The sequence below is a fragment of the Rousettus aegyptiacus genome, unplaced genomic scaffold, assembly GCF_014176215.1.
Source record: "Rousettus aegyptiacus isolate mRouAeg1 unplaced genomic scaffold, mRouAeg1.p scaffold_m13_p_6, whole genome shotgun sequence".
Lineage (NCBI taxonomy): Eukaryota > Metazoa > Chordata > Mammalia > Chiroptera > Pteropodidae > Rousettus > Rousettus aegyptiacus.
Genome location: NW_023416309.1, coordinates 103,038,073 through 103,064,657, shown reverse-complemented (window position 1 = coordinate 103,064,657; position 26,585 = coordinate 103,038,073). Strand labels below are relative to the sequence as shown.

Genomic DNA, 26,585 nt, shown 5'->3' with positions numbered 1-26,585 from the left:
TGGGCAGGGGACCCCGAAAGACTCTAATGTCTGTCCAAAATCCAGCTGGGTGAGGGGGCCTCCACGTCCCCCACAGAGGTCTGAGCCTAAAGGAATACCTGCAGCTCCCCAGCCAAGAGGCTCCACGCCTCCCTGCCGTGCACCCCTCCTCCCCGGATTCCATCTTGGAACCCGGGGTGGCTTCCAGGGAAAGAACCCCCAGGATGGAGCTGCGAACCAGGAAAGGCCCTTGGGCTTCATTTGCCCCTGTAAAACGGGGATTGAGACACCTCTGGGGGTTACCCTGGAGTCTCCCTGGACACTGGGCCTGGGGAAGGGAATTTTCATTTAATCTTACATTATACACTTCTGTACTTTTTGAGGTCTTTACAAGTGTGCGTTAATTTTATAATTTTCAAGTAAATTAAATGCTTCGAAGTTAATTTTCTTATTCAAAAATACTTCCCATTACAATGAAAGATGTGACTGCCAAAGGTCTGTAGAGGCCAAAGGCCTCGCCACCCTGGAGTCTGTCCCCCTGTGGCCGCCATCCCCCTGGTTCGAGGGGCCCCATCCGTCCCCTGCACGCGGCCTCTCACCATAGTAGGGCCGAGCACACAGATCCTCATCGGTGCCATAGATGTGCCACTGGCCACTGCGGGTCTGGTCGCCACGCTCGGGGGTGCCAGCCTTGGACGTGTTGCCGGCACGGCCCCCCAGGAGCAGGGACAGCTGGTCACCCAGTGTGCGACAGTGCCAGCGGAGGTTCAGTGCCTCCCGGTCACATTCGTACATGCCCAGGGAGGCTGTGGTGTTGGTGCCTGGCCAGCCCGTGCCCAGGCACTGCATGGAGCCCAGGTTGAAGAGCCGGTTTCGAGAGACCCACTTCCAGCGCTGGGCCGGGAGACTGACGTTGCAGCCTGGGGAGACTCTGACTTGCCCACCCTGGGCCTCCAGGCAGCCCTGCAGTCCATGGCTGAAGATGAGGAAGACGTTGGGCTCTAGAAGGGAAGACAAGGCATGAAACCGTTACGGGGGCTCCCCTGGCTGGCCCTTGATGGCCAGTGCCACCTACAATGATCACGATGCATCTGGTGCTGAGCTGCGAGCCTTCTCTCATATGTTAAAACGCTCAGTCCTCACTACTGACCCGGGCCCTGTTCTAGCCCCAGGCTCACCTGGCGGCAGGACTCGGCCCTCTGTCCCACTCCCAAAAGCAACCTAGCTAGCTTCACAGACACCTTAACTACTGTACACTGTGAAGATCTTATGGGAGCCATGGGAACATTTACATCACACACTACATCGCAACCTTTAGCCCATTCTGTTACATAGCGTGGTTTTCCGCCCAAGTTCTTCTCTGACCTGGAGTTGCTTAGTCTTGTTCTTCCCCCTTGCCCCTGAGCTTCACTGGCTCTATCCTTTCCTCCCATCTAGAATCTTCCCAAACCACTCATCATAGCCCATACCTAACCATTCATTCATGCTCTCCATAACCATTTCACTCCTATTTTTAAGGCAGCAATTAGCTCTCTGGTTTCCCTAAAGCCTATATCTTCTCACCAATCACCTCACTCAGCAGACACTCTGTGGAAGACAGTGAAATCCAACCTACTCCCAGCACACCCACTTTACAGATTAAGAAATCAAGACTTAAATGTATACATAAAGCAGATTCGTGGTTGCCTGGGGCTGGGTGGAGGTGCTGGGGATGAGGAGTGACTGCTAAAAGGTATGAGGTTTCTTTTGGGGTGATGAAAATGTTCTCAAATTAGACTGTGTGATAGTTTCACAACTCTGTGAATATACTGAAAACCCAATTAATTGCACGTTTTAAATGGGTGAGTTTTACAGTGAGTTATCTCAAAGCTATTCTATCTTAAAGTTGTTATTATATTTTAGTGGAGGGAGAGAGCGAGAGCAGGAGAGAGAAACGTGAGTTTAGAGACGTGAAGTGACCTCCTCATGGTATCACACAGCCAGTAAGCGACTCTCTGACATTCACGGTTCGCCCCCTTCTTCTTGTCCCTTGACTTAATCCCTTGACTCAACACACACGTACAGCACATCCCAGCCTCCAGAGACCTTTTGCATCCATCAGGTACCAGTTCCTCAGGACAATTTCATGCCTTGAAAACACAAATCGAACCTCTAGGGTTCACATCTCAGCTCTGCCCCTTAATGTGTCATGTGGGCACGCTGCTCAACCTCTCTCTGACTCGGCGTCCTCAGCATAAGACTATTGCGAAGGTTAAATGAGATAATACATGTAAAGTGTTTGGAACAGTGTCTGGTGCATAGTAACAGTGCCGTTTATATTTATTGTTATTATTACTATTGTTATTGTCATTAGTATTCTATGTTATAGGTAAAGAAATGGGCTAAGACCGGAGAAAATAACTAGGAAGAGTCACAGGCTGGTCGGAGATGGAGCCAAAATTCGGTCTCAGTCTTCTAAGTCCAAATGCCAAGCTCTTTCTGTTCTGCCCTGCGGGCCCCATCGTCCCCTCTGTTGGCCATTCTCCATGGCCAGCAAGAATGAGCTTTTAAATATGTAAATGTTTTAAAATTATTTTACAAATAGTATTGGAGTGTCTGGAAGGTCATAAAGAAACCAGTGATGGATTCTACCTCTAACAGAAAGTGACCTCACAAGGTGATCTGATCATAAATTCCCAACGGAGCAGGTCCCGGTGACTAGCATCGCCTCAGGCCTGCAACTTTGGTGAAAAAGGTTCATCTTTGCCTCAAGCAAGCCCCGTTCCTTGTTTCTGTGTGCCTCGGTGAACCACCTCTGAAATGCCTCTTTTTCTTTCAGAGCCCGCCACCACCCCAAAGAGAGCGAAATCTTGCTAGCCATCCCGTAACCCAATCCCCGCCTTGCTTTCCTCCAACCACATGTAATCTTCCTGTGTCCCCCGCTTAATCCCAAATGCGTTAAAGAAACGGCAAAACTGTCATTCTCCAGGCCATGTGAGATCGTGCTTCCTGGCATCGTCCTCAGTCTGGCTCAAACAAATTCTTATAAAAATTCTCTACAGGTGTAGATGTTCTTAAGTTGATGGTTCCACAATATAATTTTTTTTTTCACAGCAAGAAAAATGCCATACATAAAGTCAAAATTCAAATGACAAAAACATATGTAACTCGATAGAGGCAAATAGTTAAGTCCCTAACATAAAAAAAAGCTCCTACCAAAAATTATATATATATTGAGAAAAACAACAGTGCAGTACAAAATGTGAAATATGTATACACAGCTAAAAAAATGCAATTGGCTTTTAAATATTTGACATGAAAGCCTCACTCACAGTAAAAGAAAAAAGCAACCTAAGTTGGATTAAGTCCTGCTCCTGCGTATAGTCCTTAAGAGCAATTCAGCATCTTTGAATAAAATTCAAACTCTTTACTACGAACCACAAGATCCGATGGCCTGGTCCTACCTACCACTCAGACATCAGATCACATGACTCCCCCTTGCTCCAGTCACTGACCTTCCCCTTCCTGGAACAGGCCGCCTGATTCTTTCCTGCCTCAGAGCCTTTGCACTGTTTCCTCTGCTTGGCAAGTCCCATCTTCATTTAGAGAAGCCCTCATGTCCTCCTAGCCTAACGTAGCCACACAGTTATATCTCGAGTGTTATCACTTGATTGTAATTCTCTTCACAGCATTATTATCTGGTATTTTGTTCAACATCTGGATTATCTGCATCTAGTAATTTTTCTCTTGATTATGGGTCACTTTTGCCTGCCGCCTGAATATTAGTAATTTTTATTAGATACTGGACATTGTAGATAATGTTATAAGATAGTGGTCCCCAACTTTTTTGGCACCAGGGACAGGTGCTCCTATGAGAATCTAATGCCTGGTGATCTGAGGTGGAGTCGAGGCAGTGATGCTAGTGCTGGGGAGCGGCTGCAAATACAGGTGAAGCTTCCCTCCCTAGCCAGCCACTTATCTCCTGCTGTGTGGCCCGGAGATTGGGAACCCGTCATAAGGAGTCTGGATTTTTTTATTGTATACTTCGTACATACGGGATGTTGTGGATGACTGTGTTATAGGGAGTCTGGATTTATCTTCCTTAAAAAAATGTTGAGTTTTGTTCTGGCAGGCAGTTAAATTACCGGTGTATCTCCTTGATCCTGTAGTGACTTGGTTTTAGGATTTGCTAGGGTGGGGCTGTTTTGGTTTTGCCTTTAGTCTCAGGGTGTGGCCCTGAGCCTTCGGTTTAATCATAAGGTGAGGCCTTTCTGGAGTTTCAAAGGAAAACCTTAGGCAATTACCAAGCCCCTCTAACTTGGTGGAACTTGAATTCTAAACTGTGTCCTCAACACTAACCAGCAGCTGAGAAACCTCTGCCTCCCAGATGCTGTTTCTTCTGGGATTCCTTCAAGACTTACAGTTTGAACTGCCTGTGCACAGTTTAGCCGTCACCAAGGATTTGAGGAGAATGTGTACAGGACATCTCTATGGCTCCTTTCTTTCCAGAATATTCCCTCTTGATTTTTAGCTTTTCTGGTAAACCCAAACTCTGGCCAGTAAAACTGCCACTTTCTGTTTGAGCTCCTCTGTGGAAGAAAAAGGGCTTCTACAGAAAGTTAACCTTGCAGGGTGATCTGGTCATTAAATTCCGACTAGCCAGGTGGTGGTGGGGAGTCACGCCCCAGGCAGATGACTTTAACAAAAGGTTTATCTTTGCCTTAAGCCAGCCCAGTCCACTATTTCTGTGAATCTAGGTTAACACCTTTGAGATGCCTCTTTCCTGACCACCTTCAGAAAGAGCGCGTAATCTTGTTAACTATCCTGCAGTCCAATCCCCACCTAGCTTTCTCCCACCTTCAGGTAATCTTTCTTACATTCCCTCCTTAATTCCAAACACATAAAAGCAGCAGCCACTGTCATCTCTTGCAATGAGATCTTGCTTTCAGGTGAATCCTCTGTTAGGGCTCCAATAAATATTTATAAAAATCCTCTACAGGTTTACACATCCTGAACATTGACACCTCAAAACAGGGTAGGGCTCTCAAGGGGCACAGCTGTTTAAATGAGCCACTCCCCACTGTATTTACACATCAAAATCAAAGGAGGAGTGGCAAGGAGGGTTCCATGACCTCCTGCTGGGGGTGGACTAAGGGGTGGGAGAAAGCAAAGGGTGGGGGGAATCTCTGGGATGGGATAAAAAGTAAAACAGAGAGACACATACTCCTTTTACACTGCTGGGTACAGGAGAGTTAATAATTAACGTCTACAGCACAGATGTTATGGGGGGAACAAGATAACGACGAGGGGTTCTGAGGTCTCCCACTCTGGGTGCAGGGGTTGTGCCTTGAAGGGTCTGGAAAAGATACTCTGACGTGTCAAAGGTATCTTAGATGCACAAAGACAACAGACAGGCTCCCTTAAGGCGAATACTGACCTTTGTCAAGGAAGCTACAGACCTAGGATGTGACGACCACCATGACCCACTTTTAATTAGGGATTTTTATGTTTAGACCATCCTATGCGGTTACTTTTGGTCCCCGAGTTTGCAGGGCCCGCCGTGCTGGTGTCCTCTGGGTTTGTCAGGTTTAGAATGTGGCCCCTTTTTGGTCCACGACCAATACAAGCCGTCCTGCCATTTCCAGAACCAGAACTCATTATCCGGCGTGTTTCCGTTTTCTGTCTCCCCTCTTGTTCATAAACTCCCGAGGACTTTCTGTCTTCACCCCTGTACCCCCATACCCATAACCCCACCGGACACAGTAGTGCTTTAAAAAACACTGAATGAGCGAATGGCTGACTCTCGTGTGTAGACAGCACAACCAAGCAGTCTTTCTTTGTCCCAGCCGCCAGATTAATTTTCCTAAAACAGTGTCCACAGCTCCTGTCACTGAGGGCTCTAGACACTCAGGTGGGAGGACTGGTGGGGCAGGACGTTGGCCGTTCCGTTCTTCATCAGCACCAGGATGGGCATCCTCTCTGGGCAAGGGCCAGGTGACTTTCTGAAGGACCTCGAGGGCGAATGCCACAGCTCATGGTCGCCGCTGTGGGCCTCCTCCCCTCAGGCTCCTCCTTCCCTTCCAGCCACCCTCCCAGTACCATAAACTGGCCCAGGACTTGATCCAGGAAGTCCCTGTCCAAGCCTCCTCTAAGGGCTGGGGATCTGATCCTCAGAAACTCTGAAGTAGAGGGAGGACAGTCAGGAGTGACAGAAAGTGGCCCTTGGCAGGGGGTAGAGAAAGGGCCTGGGACCGGAAAAGGGAGATGCTTCTCAGAGATGGGACTGGACAGTGCAGCCCAAAACGTCTCAAGAGCCCACAGCAGCCAGGGGGACAGAATCTTTCTTCCCTTTCTCCTCGACCAGAAAACCCACACACGGGCTAGGCTGTGCGGTCGTAACAAATGGCAAATAAACGGTGCGAAAGGGATCCGTGTCAGTCAGGAGAGGCCACCTTCCCCTCGCGCGACAGATGAGGAAACTGAGGCCCAGAGAGGGAGAGATGAAGACGCCCAACTGCGGTACCTCAGTTTCCTCCTCTGTCACATGAATCTTGGCTTCAAGTCCCTTCCTTCCTCTCACGTTCTCGGTTCAAGGCCCCACGCCTTCCCGGAGTGCCTGCTACGTGTGGGGTGTGTGGGGCACGTCCCAGGCAACGCTGGGGCCACGAGGAAACACACGGCGCCGTCCTAGGTAGCGAACGGTGGGTTTGGGCACAGCAGGACACGAGGGCAAACAAGCCCCTTAAAACCCAGGTGTCCGGGGTCATAGCGGGCTGTGCCTGCCCAGGGCAGGGAGCCTCTCTGAAGACACCGAGGATCTGGAGGAGGCAGAAGGTGAAGAAGGCAGGTCATGAAACTGTCTTGGCAGCAAAATGAGAAGAACGAGGAATCTGAGAGCAGAAGGAAGGCCTGCAGGAGAGGGACAATGCAAAGGGGGGGCTGAGGGGTACTCTCGGAGGCGGGTCCTGGGGACTCTGTCAAGCGGGGGGTTAGGAGGCGCTTGGGGGAGCATGTTCCACCCAAAGTGAAGCGGTGGACCTGGGCCCTAAGGATGGAGGCTGCTTTCTCCAGGGAGGAAGAGAACAAGCCCAGCCTTGGCTGAGCTGGATCCACTAAGAGGAGAAGGAAGAAAAAAAGGGGTTTCAAAAACTGACTCTGTGTTCTTTGCATCCACGGCCTCAGCAAGCACACAGGGGGTAGCAGAGGGAGCTCAAAGTAGGGAGGCCTGACGCCCCCGTCCTGAAGGCACCCTCCAGCCTTACCCACTCCCCTAGCTTCACTCCACACACGTGGGGAGCATCAGGTATCATCAGTACAGGGAGTGAAAACACCTCTCGCTGGGATCTTGGTATGGTCCTCAGCAAAGACAAAGGCGACCTCTCGTATTTTTTTGGCAACCACATCACACTCAGTACAGTGCTATGCACCACATTGTGGCTCCTTGAGTACGTGTGCAGTGACTGAACAAATATATGAAGCCAAGCAGGGAACTGCGCATTATGCACCTACTGGACGCCATCCATCCATCCATGCATCCATCCATCCATCCATCCATCCATCCATCCATCCATCCGACAGATCTCTGTGGAGAATTTCATGGGTAACAGGCACAGTGCCAGATGCTGAGGGTACAGAGGCTAACGGTATAGACATAATCCATCCCCTATTGCCACAGAGTCTGGTAGGCACTGGGCTCTGCATGGCAGATATGGAGATGATAGAATCCTTGACCTCACTGGTTGCCCAGTCTCTGGCTTTTGTTTTGTCTGCCCAGCAAACTTCTCACCCCTTCTTATGATTTATAAAGACTTTTCCTGCTCCTCTGGCGACGTGAGTGGGCACCAGGCTCACTCACAGCCAGTAAGAGTTCCCAGACCCCTGGCCACAGTGACTGGGCACGAAACTCAAACAGGGCTGATCGGAGTCCTCCCCTGAAATACAGGAAGCTTTCTCTCTTTGTCGCGATTATTAACCTGGGGCTGCCAATGGCCACAGGATGAGACCTTTCTGCTACAGGCAAGAATGGGGATAATATAGAAAAAGACACATTCTTCTGGCTCTTCCTCCACTCTGCGAACCACTCGGGGTCATTTACAACCACATTCCCTAATTTTTTCTTTCCTTTTTTTTTTTTTTCCCCCCCTCTGAGCTTGTTTGCATTGGGTTTCTGTCCTTGTAACCAAAAAAATTCCCGATAAACACACAACCCTGTGTCTTGGAGCCAGAGCCTTTCTCCCAGTCTGGAACACTGGCCTGTTCTCCTTGCTCCCCCCGGGTGCTGGTGCTCCAGGATCGCCTGTCATACCAGCAATGAGTTTCTTGGGCCCGCTGCAGCCTCTGGGCTGTGTCGAGGAGCTGCTTGGAGGCTGGACTCCACCCCGTCTTTCTAATCGCCCTGCTAGCTGCTCCCCCAGAGGTTTTCTCACTCGTATGAATGACACACATGTATGAAGCACAGTACTAGGTACGACAGGGAAATCAGACAACATGGCCTCTGTCCCTGTGACGTTGTCGATGCAGCTGGAGTGGCAGAACTCACAAAGCCATCCATGAAAAAGTTAAAAGCAACACATCAACAGATATGCAAAACAGGCAGGTCTAATTTACATTGCATGGTCAGAGGTGAAGGTGTGGAGAGAAATGAATTTTCCAGATAACTGAGGTGTGACAGGAATCTTTCTGATGTGTCATCTATCATTCCTTGCTTTTCAGACATATGGATCATCACCCTGGAAATTTATTCCTGCGCTCAGAAGCAGCTCAGTTTTAAAGCTGTTTACCTTGAGTAACCTGTCTCCCCCCTGCCTGCTGACGGTCACTGTGGCCTCCTTTCATGCCCGCTGTAAGGAACACATGATGCTTTGGTGGAGCGCTGAGGCTGAATGCACAGGCCCAAGGCTGGCTGTGTCTCAGGAGCAAAGCTCTCAGCTGTCCCTGCAGCCTCCCCGGACTCAGCCCAGCGGCGGAGGCAGCCAGAGGTCTGACCGCGGATAAGACGGCTGCTCTCCATTACAAGTTGAAGACATCGTGCTGAAGGCAGCGCAGAGGAAGCTAGTTCCTCTGTGGCATGCAGCAGACTCTCAACAAGTATCTGCTGAATGAGAGGCATGTCGAACAAAACCCTGAAAGGCGTGAGCAGAGACAAGGACAAGATGGGTGTTCCAAGTTGGGGGGATGGCAGGAGCAAAGGCTGGGGACCCAGCCTGGCTCAGCTCCTAGGGAGCTGGGGACCAGCATCCAGCTGCGGGTTGACTAGATTTGGTCCTGGGGGTATGGCAGGGTGGCCTCCAGCCTCTGGGCCTCTCCGCAGTAGGCCCCCCTCCCCAGGCCAGGCAGAGGCAAGGGGTCATCCCAGGGAGAGTCAGGGGCCGCCCACAAGCCCGCCAGCCAAGAGGAGCAGCTGTTTTCAATGAGCGGCTTGGCCCTGAGGCCAGGCCTGGAAATGTCCCTGAGTCAGCAGAAGCTGCTAGCCCCACCCTGCTGAGGGGCCAACCTTGGGGACCCAGCACCCTACCCTGCACCACCTCTGCTACAGGCTGTGTCACTGTCTACCCAGGCACACTGAACCTGGATGGGGAGGCAGGCATGCCTTCCATCAGGGCAGGGGAGTCACGCGACATCGAGGCCAGATACCCTGTCCAACTGTGCAACATCCCCACCAGAATCCTGGCCGATTGTGGGCTTCCCTCTACCCCCACCCTCCAGGCCGTTCACACGCTCATCCCCAGTCCCTAACAGCCCCTCCATTCCAGCAGGACAAACTGCTAGCCCTCCCATGCTTAAAGGGCCTGTGACTAAACTGAACACACAGGGCCCCATGCAGGGCTGCTGTGCCTGCCATGCATGTGAGTACACAGTGTCTTTCTCTCCCGCCTCCAGTCGTGGTGAGCTTCCTTTACTATTCATTTCTAGAGATGCTCTTCTCCCTGCTCAAAACGTTTGTTTCGCAAATGTGGATATGCTGTGTTCTGGGAAGATTTAAAGCAAAGGGTCAGGGAATGGGTTAAGGTGGGCTTGTCACCTCCACCTTCTAAATACAAGAGAAGGGGGTGCGATGGGGGTGGGGATGCCTGTAAACTCCCTTCGCCCTCCTCGAGGCTCTCTGCCCTGTCCCCCGGGCCCCCCCCAGGGGGTGCAGGCTGAGGGCACTGGCCCCTGGGGCTCTCTGGAACACAAATCCTCACCCGTCCTGGCCTTCTCTTGGTGATTTGTGGTGTCTGATCTCATCCCCTGCTGACTTTTATCTTCTCAGATTAAAACATCACAATCTTTGGCGGGAAACCGCCGAGCGGAGACAGAACCGATCTCAGGCTCAAACGCCTGGCGGGACCCGGCGCTGTCCGCTCCCGTGCAGTCCGCGGTCCTTTCCCCAAGTCTCTGCCTCCCCTGAGCCTCCCAGCCCGCCCCCGGGACGTACGGGGCTGGGACCCGCTGTCCTCGGAGCTGCGGGTGTCCGCCGCAGCGGCGCAGCTCTGCGCAGGGCACCCCCACCTCGGCCGTGCGCCCGCCCTGCAAAACGTGCCGCCCACCGCCTGCGGCGCGCCCTCGGCCCACCGCGTCTCCTCCCCAGTGCACCCCCACCTCGCCTGCGCGCAGTCCCTCCGCAACGTGCCGCACCCCCCTTCCCCGCACCCAGGCCCCGCCGAGCCCCGGGGCGTTTCAGCGCGCAGCCCCCCCCCACCCTGCCCCCGAGGCCCCGAGGTCCGCACGGCTCCCCAGCCCCGCTCTGCAAACGCCGGGTCTGCGCGGTCCCCGGCGCCGTCTGCTAGCCCGCAGCCAAAATAAACAGCCCAAAGCCACTTCCTTCCCCGGGGGGCAACTTTCACAGCGACGGCCGACTCCGGTCACGGCAGGAAGTGGCTTTCTGAGCCAGCGCAACCCAACCTCACTGACCGGGCCGCGAAGGGCAGGTCTCAGGAATCCGGACGAGGGCTGGGCCGGCCTCCGCAGTGGCCACTGGCAGCGAGCGCGCCTGGGTGGGGGCCCGTCCACGCCCGTCCACGCCCGTCCACGCCCGGGCGCAGAAATCACCTGCAGCTGGCAGTGACAGCATCACCCACAGCGAGGCCCACCTACTCCTCAAAGCAGGCCCCGAAGGTCTGCCGAGCCACACCTGTTTTATTTATCTGTGGGGAGTCGGGAGCAGATTATTCCATAAAATCATGAACAGGAGAGCCCTCTGGGGTCCCGGCCCCAGTACTAGGTTAGGTGGTCCATGCTTGGTTGATTGAGGATGAACAAATGAATGAATGAATGAGGGAATTTATCAGAGACATCCAAGCAAATTTAGAGAGAGCAATTATTTTTTAAATTTAGTTTTGACAAAAGTGGCTGCAGAGGTGCGTGTGGGCGGTTCGGGGTGTAACCTAAAGCCGAAATATCAGAAGCCCCCCTGCTCGCTGCCAGAATCAACTGAAATAAAGAATCTCTTTTAGGCCTTTCTGTATTTTCTAATTTTCCATAGTGAAATAATATATTTTAAAAGGTATCCATTCACATGCACACACAAAAAAAGAAATGTGTAGAGAATGATACCGAAATGGAATAATTTGTGAGAAATTGAGGTTAAAAATATAAACATTCAATTCCCAAGAAACATTTTACCAACGATTTCTCGGTAACGGTCTTTCGGAGAACATACACACAAATGGCAGGGCTTCGCGACTCCCTGCACAGAAGGGCCGCAGGGCCCAGCAGCCTCCAGGGCCTGGGGCTCCATCCTGGCTACGCCCGGGGGTTTGCCGGCATAGTCTGATCTCATGGTAAATGTCTGTTAAATGATAGAATGACTATGAACTGAGGGATCTTAGAATTCATCATGTCAATCCTTTGTGCTGTGAAAACCGCAACACGGAAAAGTCAAGCGACTTGTCCAAGAGTACGCAAACAATTGGAACCGTATCCTGAACAGCATAATCCCAGTATTTGCTTACATAAGTTGACCATATAATTTATTCTCACACTGAGAATTAAAAGGGGAGTTAGTGATAATCATACCACTAGGAGCTTGAACCAGGACTGTTCTAGGCAAACTATGGTCACCCTGAACTTGTAGAAAGAGACACAAATAATGACACAAGTTAATGTTTACCACGCCCTTGCTAGGTACCAAGCATGAGTTCCAAAGCTTCCTCCTCAATCCTCTTGTTAAATCCTCATGGTGACCCTTATAGTAGGTAAAATTCCTATCTCCATTGGGCAGACGAGGAGACTGAGATAAAGAATATTAAATAACAGAGATCAAGCAACTCGATAACACAGTTAATGAGGGACAGAGCTCGGATGGGAGGCCAGGAAGCCTGGTTCCGGAGCTGGGCTCCAAACAACTGTTTCGCGTGCTTTATCCTGATAACCCATAGACAAGTTGTATTTGGCCTTCACCGTGGGTGAAAGAAAAATGAGCCAACATTTAAAACTGGATTCTACATAAAAATCTGGATTTCCAGCTTCTCTTGGATGACACAGAGCCAGTGTGCCTGCAGGGAGCCAGTCAGGTGCCCACCTGGGAGGGGGGCTATCAGCTTGCCACGGTCCCCACCTATCCCTTCTGCACCCCACACGCCAGCACTGAGGTGGAACGAGAGTGGCCATGTGTTATCACACTGGCAAATTGTAGAAAACAGTAGAAAAACATCCTTCAGTATTCTGATCTCTATTAAGAAGGACCAGAGGGCTGTGCCTATTTGAAAACTGGGGAAAAAAAGAGGGGGGAGGGGTAGTTCTTCTAAATTAGGCTCCACTGCCCTGCGATCATGATATCCCTGTGGCACGCTGCATTCCTTTCATGAGATGTGTCTGCAACATGGCAAAATATGATTCTGAGGACGCGTGACATGGTCCAGACCGAGCATTTGGTCTGCTCACTGGCAGCTCCCTGAGCTTCTGACGTGGCGACATTCAAGGACTCTTTAAAGTTACATGAACTCGAAATCTTTTTTGCTTAGGAACCTTCGGGATCTCCCTAAGACTGTATACCAAAGATTAAACACCTGCCGCCTTCTGCAAAGGCAGGCTAATGGGTCTTTACCCACTTCTTCTGGCAGCACGGGGTGGAGGGTTAGGAGGGGTGCTCTGGAATCTGGACCCACCCAGGTTCAAGTCCCTTCTTGGGCCCTGGGCCGGCTGCCTCACTTCTGCAAGCTTCACTTTGGGAGGGCACCAATAAGACCCGTCTCACGGATTTCTGGAGGATTAAGCGAGAAAACACATGAGGATGCTCTATAGCTGGTAAGCATTCGAAATGGAAAGCCATTATCGGTTTTTGATATTTAGACAAGAGCCTCTGTCCTGACCTCAGGAATCTGTTTGTTTCACAGCAGAGAGCCTGGGAACCAGGCTTAGCAGACACTGCAATCTGGATATGAGGAAACAAAATATGGCCAAGGACTCAAGGGTGTAAGCTGCTCTTCAGAAAAATTAAAAGAAACAATAAATCCATGGTCCAGATGCAGAGTCCTCCCCCCACCCCCAGGGGTGCCTGGCCTCTGGCAACCATGATTTCTTTCTGGCCTCTGAACTTTTGGGGCCCGCCTCAGGTGTGCCTGGAAAGGAGATGCCAGGAGAAGAGGTCATGGACAGTGTGTCAGGAACAAGTCGGGGCATCTGCGGGAGGTCAGGGCAGCCTGGGGTGTGCTGTTCTCCCCGCCGCATTCTGGTGCTGCAGAAATAAACGCCAAGGGCAGCCGCGAAGGGAAAATGAGGTCGCAAAATACGCAGCTGGAAGGAAGAGTGTGAAAGGACAGGTGGGGCAGCACCTGCGCCACTTGGCATGGCAGATGCTGGGACGAGGAGAGGAGGCGGAGCTGCACAGGAGCCTTGCTGGGATGAGGCAGTCGCGAGGCAGTGGGGCCCCAAAGGAGGAAGGGAGAAAAGGGGCGGGCAGGACGGGCCGAGAATTGAGATCTCGCCTACGAATTCAGGTTCTGCGTTTGCCATTACGTCTAGATGACCTTAGGGGACTCTGTTTTCTTACCTATAAACTGAATTATAAAATACCCTCTCTGCCTCTTCACAGGCTCTTGAGGAGACTGACAGGGAGAGAGCTACCGGAATACTGACAGGATCCTCTGAGGGTCTTTCTCCCCATTAAATGGTTCCTTGAGAGCAGGGGCCGTGTCTCATCCACTCCTCTCCCCAGATCGGGGCATACAACAGGTGCTTAATACATGTACGTTCAGCTGAGCTGGACCGCGGAAGATGGAAAGGCGAGCTGCCCTGTGTCCTAAGGGAAGGGTTTAACATCTTCTAAATTATACCCTCCTTTAAGAACAGATCTATGTATGGACAATGAATAGAAGGGACTAAGGGAAACATGGAATTATTTCTTGTGCCAGGAGGTTGGGATTATGTGTAACTTTCTATTATATTATTATAATGTTTCTAGAGTAAATAAAACTGAGGGACGGAAGACACAGGGGGCCTTTGAAGCAACAAAATCTGCATTTCCCACAGGAACCCGACTCAGGGCTCAGTGTTCATTCATTCGTTCATTTGTTGAGTTTAACTTGCTTTGCCCCTGACAGCCACACAGGGTCAAACACAACACCTCACTACCATCGCCACCATTGTAATGTTGCCCAGACCTAAAAGAGACTTGACCTACAAAGGAATGTCTGCACGGATCCCCTCCCCTTGAATTGCCTCTTTCCCCCACCCTTTTGCTCTCTTTCCCCAATTTCTTCCCTACGTTTTCAGAACCACATAAAAAAAAAGTACTGCTCACTATTCCTCCCTCTCTGATAGTAATTAAAAATCAATATGGATACTAGACTAAGCGGGGGGATCACTTTGTAAATTAAAAATGTCTAACCACTATGCTGTACACCTGAAACTAATATAAAATAATATTGAATGTCAACTGCAATTGAAAAATAAAAATAATTTTAAAAAGAAAAAGAAAAAATATTTTTTAAAAAATCAGTGGCATGGTTAAGAGAGCTCGGGCTCTGGATGCAAGGCTGGGTTTGAATGCCCGCTCTTGAACTAGTCATTCGACCTCTTCGTCCCTCACCGTTCTCATCTGTTGAGTGGAGAAAACACGTGTAACATACACCTAGCACGTGCCAGGAGGCGGCCGGTGCTGCCCACCCCGTGGACACACTGCCCCAGACGGCCAGGGCTCGTGGTAGCAGCGGCCCCAGGGGACGACCTTTCTGGAGAGCTTGACAACATATATCAAAAGCCTTCGAAAACACAAACCCTTCGACCCCAGAATTTACTTCTTAGAAATTTAACTTAAGGTAACTCTTAAAATCTATGCAAAGACTTAGCTACATAGCATTATTTTATAGCAGTGACTGGGGGTAAACTGATGTCCAACAATATGGTGTTGACTGAGTAAAGTGAAATACATTCACGTAACAGACTAATATGCAGACAAGAGAAATTAATTTATAAGAGCATTTAGACATGGACAGAGGTTCACAGTACCTGGATGTATATTTCTATTTTCTTATAAATCAAGTAAAGTCTGAATAGACATTTTTGCATTCTTGTTCTTAAATTAAGCTTGGGTGACCAAATTGCCAAGGGAGCTCGTTTACAATGCAAGTTCCCCGGCCCCAAGGCAGGCCTGCCGAAGGAGGATCTCAGGGCGAAGGACCACCTGGGTTGTAAATAAGATCCCCAGGTGAGGCTGAGGCACACCAGCTGCAGATCCTCTGTACCTGCCTGGGTCTCAGCAGTGGTCATCGATGACTTATGGCACAGCTGGTGATTTTTATTTTCTTCCCTTTGTATCTTCTACAATTAATATGTTTGGTAATTGAAAGAGGCATGACCCGAATGTCCCACAGGGATAAGTTATGGTACATCGGTACAGTGGACTCCTATGCAGTGGAAATAACACCGATGACATATTGAATGGCACATGAAAAAAGGTTAGAAATCAATATGACGACATCTGTGCAAAGTCTTCCACAGATAGAGGGAGGGAAGGCGAAGCGAAGAGACACAATGTGGAAAGATAGTCTCCACGATGTTATCAGCGGCTGTTTCTGAGTGGCAAATTTCAGGTAATGTTTTGTGGGTTTTTTTTGTAACTTTTTCTATTATTCGAATACACACACAAAAAATGTATTCTTACCCTGAAAAAATACATATGTAACATTGTCTGTTGGCAGCCTCATTCAAGTTCACTGACTGAAGCTCCCCACCAGTTCGGGGGTGCTGCTGAGGGCCCAGGGGAGGAAGGAGTGCTAGTTAAATAGAAAAGTTAGGGATGAGGGTGTCAGAGGTCAAAAACTAGCTCTAAGTGAGGGGGAGAACCCAGTCTGACTCTAAAGGACTTTGTAAACCTCATTAAAGAGGCCAAGCCTGTGGAGAAGGGGAATAAAAAAAGATACTTCCCAAATAAAAATTTTAAGTGAACAACAAACAAGGGAAATATGGCAAGAAACTCACATAAGCCAATACAAAATATATAGAGACCCAGATCATTTTAAGGTGCTAAGACCTGAAGATATAAGATAATCAAAGATATGAACGGACGGTTCACAAAGAGGAAATATCCGCATCTAACAAGGCTGTGGGAATGTTTAAAAGCACTTGGAATAATGGCAATGTTTTTACTTGCTGGATCTGAGAGTTGGTTACATGGGTGTGTTCAGTTTGTGAAAATTCATTGAGCTGAACATTTACGTGTTCACTTTCATGCGTTCATATGATACTGTAAGAATTAAAATTTTAAAAGGGATGGATAAACACAAAACAGAGACTGGGCGGGGAAACAGTGAGGGAGACAGAGAAAACGCATATAAGTAGATACGATAGGCATTCCTCAGAGAAACTGGGGGTTCAGTTCCAGACCGCCTCAAAAAAGCAGGTATCACAATAAAGCGAGTCACAGAGTTTTTGGTTTCCCAGGACATACATTATGTTTACACTATTCTGTAGTCAATTAAGTATGTGATGTCTAAAAAATACAATGTACTACACATACCTTAATTAAAAAATACTTTATTGCTAAAAAACGCTAACCATAATCTGAGCCTTCGGTAAGTCATAATCTTATTGCTGGTGGAGAAGCCTCCACGTTGATGGCTGATGACTGATCAGGGTGGTGGGTGCTGAAGGTTGAGGTGGCTGTGGCAATTTCTTAATACGACAGACAACAATGAAGTTTGCCACATTAACTCCTTTCATGAACGATTCCTCTGGAGCATGTGATGCTGTTTGATAGCATTTTACCATAGTAGAACTTCTTTACCCGGAGTCAATCCTCTCAAACTCTGCCACTGCTCTTATCAACTAAGTGTGTTTAATATTTCAATTCCTCTGATGCCATTTCGACAATCTTCAAGGCGTCTTCACCTGGGAGCAGATTCCATCTTGAGAAACCACTTTTTCTGCTCATCCGTGAGAAGCGACTACTCGCCCATTAACGTTTTACCATGAGATTGCAGCAATCCAGGAGCGTCTTCAGGTTTCGCGTCTAATTCTAGTTCTCTTGCTCTTTCTGCCACATCTGCAGTTACTTCCTCCCCTGAAGTTTTTCAAAATCCTGTTAATGTCGAAATTTTGACCTCTTCCCATGAAGCGCGAATGTTCTTAATGGGATCTAGAATGCTGAATTCTTTCCAGAAGATTTTCAATTTGCTTTGCCTGGATCCATCAGAGGAATCACTATGTATAGCAGGTACAGCCTTATGAAATATATTTCTTAAATAATAAGACTTGAAAGAAAATTACTCCTTGGTCCACAGGCTGCGGAATGAATGGACGCTATGTTAGCAGGCATGAAACCAGCATTGTCACTGTACACCATCAGAGCTCTTGGGCGACGAGGTGCGTCATCAACGAGCAATAATATTTTGAATCTTTTCTTCTGAGCAGCGGGTCTCAACAGTGAGCTTAAACTATTCAGTAAACCATGTTGCAAACAGATGTGCTGTCATCCAGGCTTTGTCATTCCACTTATAAAGCACAGACAGAAGAGATTTAGCATACTCTTAAGGGCTCGAGGATTTTCGGAATGGTAAATGAGCACTGGCTTCAACTTAAAGTCACCAGCTGCATTAGCCCCTAACGAGAGAGTCAGCCTGTCCTCCGAAGCTTTGAAGTCGAGCACTGACTTCTCCTTTCTGTGAAAGTCATGCGTGGCGTCTTCTTCCAAGAGAAGGCTGTTTCATCTACACTGAAAATCCGCTGTTTAGTAGAACCACAGTCATTCATTATCTTAGCTACGTCTTCTGGATAACGTGCTGCACCTTCCATATCAGGACCTCAATGTCATCACTGATCACAGATCACAACAAATATGTCAGCACTTGCTACTTCGCCTCGCACTGCTGTGTTACAGAGATCGCTTCTTTCCTTAAATCTCATGAACCAACCTCTGCTGGCTTCACACTTTTCTTCTGCATCTTTCTTACCTCTCTCAGCCTCCACAGAATTGAAGAGTTAGGGCCTTGCTCTGGATTAGGCTTTCATTTAAGGGAATGTTGTGGCTGGTTTGATCCTCCAACCAGACCACTAAAACTTTCTCCCTATCAGCAACAAAGCTGTTTTGCTTTCTTATCATTTGTGTGGTCACTGGAGTATCATATCACTTTTAATTTTCTTCAAGAACTTTCCCTTTGCATTTACAATTTGGCTGACTATTTAGCGCAAGGGGCTTAGCGTTCGGCCTATCTTGGTTTTCCGTTTTTGACATGTCTTCCTCACTAAGCTGAATCATTTCTCGTTTTTGATTTAGACTGACAGACGTGTGACTCTTCCTTTCACTTGAACACTTAGAGGCCACAGCAGGGTTGTTAATTTAACTGGCCTAATTTCAACATTGTTGTGTCTCACAGAAAGGGAGACCAGGGGAGAGAGAGAACACAGACAACGTTTATTGACTAAGTTCTCTGCCTCACACAGGCATGGCTTGTGTCCCAAAACAACTATAATAGTAGCATCAACAATCACCAACGCGATCACCACAACAAATATAAAATAACAAATACGCTTGAAATATTGTGAGAATTACCAAAATGAAACAGAGACATGAAGTGAGCAAATGCTGCTGGGAAATGGTGCTGAAGGCCTCTCTACGCGGTGCTGCCACAAACCTTCAATTTGTAAAAAAAACACAGTATCTGTGAAACGCAACAAAAGGAGGCATGCCTATATATGAAATAGTCTCTGTCTTGCAGTAGGTGGTGGGTTCACAAATGTTCGTTATAGTATAATGAGTACTTCTTTCTAAAATAAAAGGTCATGCAGAGCATCGGACAGACCTGGATCTCATTCCCTGCTCCGCTGCTCACTAGATATGTGATCCTGGCTCTCAGCCTCCCTGGCTCGATTTCCTTATGTGAAATGGAGGAATGTTAAGGATTAAAATCCAGCCTATGTGGAATTGCCTAATGCTGACCCTGGCTGATTTTATGTGCTCAGTAAATACTCACGTGGTCCCCAGCTCTCATTTGTTACACAATGTTATACAGACACATCATAAAGTTCTTAAAACACAGGAACGCTTCCAAAAGCCTATCCCCTAACTTTCTGACATTTTCCTGATTTGCATTCCAGTCTCATCCATATGTCCTGCCATTCAGCGCTTACAGAATTTCGCGTCCTGCAGTTCTCTAAATGCAAACTTGTATTACAATGGTTTGCGCTCTCTCCCGCTGCCGCTTCTGCAAACACTCTGCCGATGAGTGCAAAATCAAGAGGCTAGCGTTTGGGGGACTGTTACTGGAAAGAGGTCCCAGCGCACCAGCACTCTGAGAACTTGTTCAGAAAAACCTGCTCTGAGGCCAACAATCCTACACAGGACTGCAAGAGTGGCGGAACCCAACTCCAACTCGTCTTTTAAAAAAACCTCGGGAAGGGTACGGTGCAGAGGCCTGGGGAAACTGCAACCGGGGTCTCAGCGGGGGTCGGAGATCGCAGTCCAGGGAGCCATCAGTCTCATCAGTCTGGCGCCTAGGCTTACTCACTGGTCCTGCCTGGGAAAGGCCTGCCCTCCCAGCAGGCTCTGATTGGCTCCATGGAGTCGCGGCTGAAGGCTTGGCCCAGGGTGTGTGATGGGAGTGGGGGGGAGGGCTGCTTGAAACATGTGATTGGACAGAGAGAAAGTTGCCCCCTGCAACCAAATAAAAATTACACGTCTAAAGGGGAAAAAAAAAAAAAAAGCCTACCCTTACCCATAAACACCTTTGTTAAATAATATATGACAATAAAATATAGCGGCATATGACATATAATTTCTGTTAAATTTTGGTGTGGGCTTTCTACCAATTTTATCTATATACCCCAAATACAATTTACAGTCATACATATTGTGTATCTACATAATGTATATATACATATATAGGTACACATTCATACACATGTTTTTGAATCTTAGTGTATTTCAGCAAAAGGACTTTTCTTTCTTAAAAAAGAAATGTGGTACAAACCATTTTAACAGCTGTATACTATTCCATGATGTGATATACTACAGTTCATTCACTCATTCCCTAGCCATTACTGGTCTTCGATTTGTAAACACATTTTCTTCATTATAAATAATGTTATGTTGAACATATCGTTTCATCGATCTTCGTAGGCACTATTGCGAGAAGTGAACATGGTATCTTGCTTTCACTATTGCTAGTGATTTTAAACAGTTTTCCATAGGCTTATGAGATACTAGCAGTCCTTCTCTGTGAATTCTGTTCTTTTATTATCTTATCTGTTCTGATCTTTGGCGCCTTAAAACTACTGGACATCCTCATGGGCCTGTATGAGCTTCTCTTCATATACTTTACAGATATCACTTCCCTTGTTGTTGTTGTTGTTTTAAATTTTATTTGGGAATCTCCTCTGGTCACAATCTGTCCTAAGAATAACCACTCTTCTGATTTCCAACAGGATAGATCAGCTTCTCCTTTTTTGTTGTTGTTGTTGTACTTTTTTATAGATGGGATCATATGCTGTGAACTCCCTTGCACCTTGCTCAATATGTATATGAACTTCATCCACACCATTGCATGTAGTTGTAGACTGCTCATTCTCATTGCTGGATAGTATTCAATTGTGTGGACATACCATAGTCTATCCATGCATTCTACTGCTGATGGGCGTTTTGGTACTTTTCGGTTTGGGGCTATTATAGAGAGTGATGCTATGAATAACTTTGCTTTTTTAGGAATATAATTCAGGTTCTTTAGATTATCTACTAATTACAAAGGGGAGAAGGTACTTTTTTAGTGTAGAAATCTGATTGACACTACCTGAACCAAGTGATCAAAATTATCGCCCTCCTCAAAAAAATTAAAAATAGGACTACCAGATAACTCAGAAATCCCACTTCTGGGCATCTATCCAAAGAAAATGAAAACGCTAATTGGAAAAGATACAAAAGATACATGCGCCCCTATGTTCACTGCAGCGTTATTTATAACAGCCGAGGTGGAAGCAACCTGCATGTCCATTCATAGATGAATGGAGAAAGAAGATGTGGTAAATATATATATAATTAAATTTACTTCGCCATTACAAAAGAATGAAACCCTACTATTTGCAACAGCATGGATAGACCTACAGGGTATTATGTATTATGCTAAGTGAAATTACTCAGAGAAGGACAAATACTGTATGATTTCATTTATCTGTGGAATCTGAAAAACAAAACAAACAAACGAAACAGACTCATGACGTAGAGAAAAAACTGATGGATTGCCAAAGAAGGAGAGATGGGGGGAAGGGCAAAAAAGATGAAAGAGAATAAGACGTATAAATTTTCAGTTACAAAACAGATAAGTCACATGGATGTAACATAGAGCACAGAGAATGCAGTCAACATAGTAACAACCTTGTACAGTGTCAGATGGTTACTAGACTATGCAATCACTTCACTAGTTATATAAAAATTGAATAACTGTGTTGTATACCTGAAAGTAATACACTGTATATTAAGTATGTTTTCATTTTAAAAAGTTAGCATCACCAAGAAGGGAACAAACTGACTTAACATGACGCAATGTAAAGGACACGACATCCCCCGCACAGTTTTCCTTCCTAAAAATGTTTAACGTTAATTTCATGATTAAACATCAGACTATTTCAGTCTATAAAACAACTAGGCTGGAGCCATCAAAAATGCAATGCTATAAAAGACAAAAAGGCCAAGCAACTACTGCAGATTAAAAAAGATCGAACAGACACCTAATTGGATCCTAGACTTAAAAAACAGCTGTAAAGGCCCCTATTGAGACAACTAGAGAAATCCACATGTGAACTGGATATCAGAAAAAAAGAATCGTATTTGTTATATTTCATGAACGTATAATTATGGTATAATGGTTATATAGGGGAATGTCTCTGTTTTTCGTTGATAGATGGTGAAGTATTTAGGTATGAGATGTCACATCTACGACTGCCTCAAAGCTTCACCAGACACACACACACACACACACACACACACACACACACACACACACGAAGCAAACATGACAAAATGTGAGCAGCCGGTGCTTCCAGGCGAAGAGCACACAGGGCCTCACTGCATTATACTTTTCCTTCGACTTTTCCAACAGCTCGAGAAAGCATATAACACCAACTTAGTCCTCTGGGGCTTTTCCCCCAACTCCACGTTACGTCTCTAAGATTCACCCGTGCTGGTGCACGCAGCTGAGGTTCATTAGTTCACGGCTGCATTGTATTTCATCGCGTGTCTATACTCTGTAATTTAGTTATCCATATTTCTTTCGACGTGCATTTTTGTTTTTGCTTTGACTATTATAAACAGTGCTTCCAACCTCATTCCAAACCACCAATGCTCTTGCAACCTCAGATCTTTCAGAAATGAGGTTAAGCATTTTTGGGTTATACCAGAAAATCCTTTCCTTGGGGACCAAGACTGACTGCAAGGCTGTTTCCTGTTGAATTCCTACTCTACCAGGCTGGTCTGACTCAAGGTTGTTCTCTTTGTGGCCGGGCAGGTTTCCAACCCCATGTCTGAGATTTCAGACCAGTCTACTACTTCCATCTTTCTTTTTAATGAACTTTGAAATGGCACCTAAAACGAAAGCCATGAACATCTGACTCTACACGCTGCTCTGCATTTCTGGGGATCGCTCTCAAAATACAAGGTTTGGGAAGGCAGGAACCATGTTTGGTTTGTTCAGCACAGTGTCCTCCTCGGCACTAAACACCATGCCTAGCACATTGTCAGTGCTCAGGAAAACAAAAACAAAACTGAAAAAAGTTAACTGAGTAAATAAATATCAGTGATCAAACATGCACTTTCACTTAATTGTTAATGATATGTGCATATTATTTTGTAAGATTGCCTTATGGTCATGAGAACGTCCTTCTTAGACATATTTCCATGTATTGACATTAGATGTATATTTGTTTCTCACAGCTACATAAATTGTTAAGATATCTTAGTTTGCTTAGCCATACTCTTATTGTCAGGCATTAGGATGGCTTCCGATTTGTTTTGCTACTACAAACAGCACTTCTACGAACGTTTTTTTCTCTTTGGGATTAATCCCTTACAAATTCCCCCAAGTGGGATTATGAGGTCCAAGGATAGAAAATCTTACATATCTAGTTTCTTAGATAGTCTGAAAGGCTGAATCCTGAAAGACTGAACCAGTTTACAGTGCCCCAGTCATACACAGTGGCTTCCTCAAAGCTCTGCCAAGATTAGGTTTTCTGTTTTTACTAAATATGTATTTAAAGAAAGTCAGTTTCTTTAACTTCTGGTGATCTCTGCACTTACTATGTGACAACTTGTCATCTGAATTTACTCCGATGTGATCGGCTATAAATTAAAATTAAAATCTTAAATCGTAATCAGTTGTCCAATAACATTTAAAAGGAAAGATTCCTTTTCCCATTAATGTTTTTCTAGTGTGTCTCGCATTGTAACAGTTTCAGTCCACTGGACTTTTTTCTGTTTAATTCAATGCCATATGTTTTTCCTGACTGTGACATCATTTAAAACTCTGGAAGGATGACTCTTCTCTGCCTTTCTACCACAAAGAAAAAATTCTCATCACAAGGAAAAAAAGATTTTTTAACTGTGTGGGGTGATGGACGTTAATTAAATGTATTGTGGCAATCATTTCACAATATATACATATTATCAAATTATTATGCTATATACCTTAAACTAATACAATGTTACACGTCAATTATGTCTCAATAAAACTGGGGTGAGTGAGCTCTTTGGAACACTTATCTGCTCTTTCTTTCCCTTTTATTCCTCCCATTTCAATAAGTATTTACTAAATGCCACTGAGTCCAAGGCCCTGTGCTGAGACCTGTGAAGGGGTTAAAGGCCCTGCCCTGAGGTGCTTACAGTCTTGGAAGGGAGGAAGTGGCTCCAGAAATGAAATTCCAGGGGAGCTCTAGAAAGAAAGGCTTCTTCCGGCTGAGGGCAACTCGAATGCCTCAGTAAGAGCCGGGACTCAGAGTGACCTGTGGACCCACGTGCTCCTGACGGAGAGAAGTATGACAAGTCTCTGCTGGGCAGAACTTGGGGGCCTCTGTGTGTGATGCTTGTCGCTCAGTTTGACTTACTCAGGGGTTTGGACAGGAAGGTTAGAACCTGACTATAACAGCCTTCAAATTCTCAACTCAGAAACGTCAGACTTTATTTTGATGATGATTAAAGCTGCCCCTTTGGGACCACAAATGTGGCAGTAATGCCAGCTCTGGACTGAGGATGGAAGACAGGAGGTGGAGAGTGCGGGTGCAAACTGCATCACAACAGCCAGAGGAAGAGAGAATTTTCAAAAATCCATTCACAGGGAAGCAGTTTTGTTTGTTTGTTTTTAAAGACAGTACATCCTTACAAGGAACACTGAGCACATTCCCGTTCCTCCACATTAAGAATATGGCAGCTCCACAGCCTGTCATGGAATTTCTCCAAGAATATTATAAGATAAAAATCATTTGTATTATACAATATAGGATGCGGTCCCATTCATGTAAAGGGAGTATTTACATCTATGTACCTATGCACAGCCAACGAAAGATTACTCCATGAACTACTGCTAGGGTATGAGTTGAGGGGAGGGAGGACTTAAAATATTTTACTTCTAAATGGTCTGTTTTCTGCTGACCGCTCATTATTAAAATTGAGCCTATCGACAGCACCCACACTGCAAGGCCTGAGGAGGGTCACCGAATTTAGTTACTGGGGAGCCTAATCGCCGTGACGATGGGGAGATGCTTCCTTAGACAGCAAGCTAAAGTGACCAGTGGTCAGGAAGTGGGAGGACTATGCCCAACAGTCCCGGTTTACCTGGGACTGTCTAGGTTTTCACACTGAAAGCCTACAGTCCAAGAAAGCCTTCGGTTCCTGCGTGAAGGTTAGCTAGAGAAGCTTTGAGATGAACAGAAGGGAAGGGAGGGTGGTAAGCTGAGGGGCTTGAGGGGTAAGGGCAACTGACGAGGGGTTTTTCTTCCCCCCAAAATTTAAATTTACTTTAGAGAAAGGATGGTTACTTTTTGGCACTCAGAGTAGTTAGCAAAGCGTCACCAATGCAGTAGAGTTAAGACCTGCTTTGATTTTTTAAAACAATGTGGCTGTAGTTAAGACTCTGTATGTCAAGGACGGTGCTTTCTCCTATTTAAGTCCTCTGATATTCATGCTTTCTCTTCCTAATAATAAATATAGCGACCATCTAATGTTATTGCCTAAGAAATCGCTGTATCCAGTAGTGTACCAAGCATTACTTCAGTCATATGTTATCCCATTTGTGCGTATTTATTAAAATATCCCTTTGAGGGGATATTACTTTATCTTTCCCATTTTATAAATAAACTGAGCCTCTGCCAGAGGTCACACAGCTGGGGAGGGGCATTACTTTTCCAGAGGACTAAGAGGAGGGGGGAACATTCCTGGCCACGCCCACTCCTGCCTCAGTCTACACTGGGAGCCCCGCCTCCCCTTCCAAAGGCTCGCTGAGGATGTCGGGAAAGGCTGGGAAACTGGCTTCCTATAGGAGCTCCAAACCAACCACAGAAGGGAAACTTCTCACCTCCAACACCGTGTCTTCCTGGAGGCTGATTCTAGAGAAAGATAAAAAGAGACCTCCCACCCCCATTCTGCGGTTAATCCCTCTCTGTCTGTGACATCTGGGTGCTTGCCTCCCCTCAGCCCAGATGAGCCCAAGAAGCAGTAACCACGACCCCTTGGTGTCCTTCTCAGGATCCTGAGTTTTTAAGGAAGGGGCAGGGGCAGCAGAGGAGCAAGGAAGGGCATCCCAGGCAGAAGGAACAGTGCGTGCAGAGGCCTGGAGGTGGGGAGGCAATGAAGGTTCAGGGAGAGTGCAGCAGAGGTGCAAAGGAGAAGGGGGGGAGTGGGGTTGGGACAGGAGGGGAGGTGGCTGCGGTTTCAGGCCCTTCCTCTAGCGGCATCACCCCAGCTGCTAGGCAGAACTGAAACGCGAGGAGGGGCAAGGCTAAGTAGAGGCCATGGAGAGCAGGGGCGCTGTCAAGCAGGATGGGGCGGGTCTGCACGGTCAAGGGCCCCAGGAGAGGGGGCAGAGAGGTCCAAAGAAGAGGAGGAAGGGCAGGAAAGACACAAACCACTGTACTTCTGCGTGGAGCCACGAAGTTTGGCCGGGGGTAGCCAACTCAATCTGTCCCCTGAGGGGCTGGAGCTGGCTGATGCTGGAAGGTGTCCTAGAACGCAG

At 47.2% G+C, this 26,585-nt stretch overlaps 1 protein-coding gene across 3 annotated transcripts in view; it reads right to left on the bottom strand.

The window, feature by feature from the left end:
• Positions 1-26,585, bottom strand: part of MRC2 (mannose receptor C type 2) — a 51,832-nt gene that overhangs the window by 20,724 nt on the left and 4,523 nt on the right. For 2 of the 3 annotated variants that reach the window (XM_016128219.2, XM_016128227.2), the window contains exon 2: positions 579-980. In XM_016128219.2, coding sequence (XP_015983705.2) covers positions 579-980 — 402 coding nt within the window. Of the gene's footprint in view, positions 1-578; positions 981-10,142; positions 10,201-26,585 lie in introns of those variants that run through there. The other variant, XM_036223633.1, reaches the window with a different exon arrangement.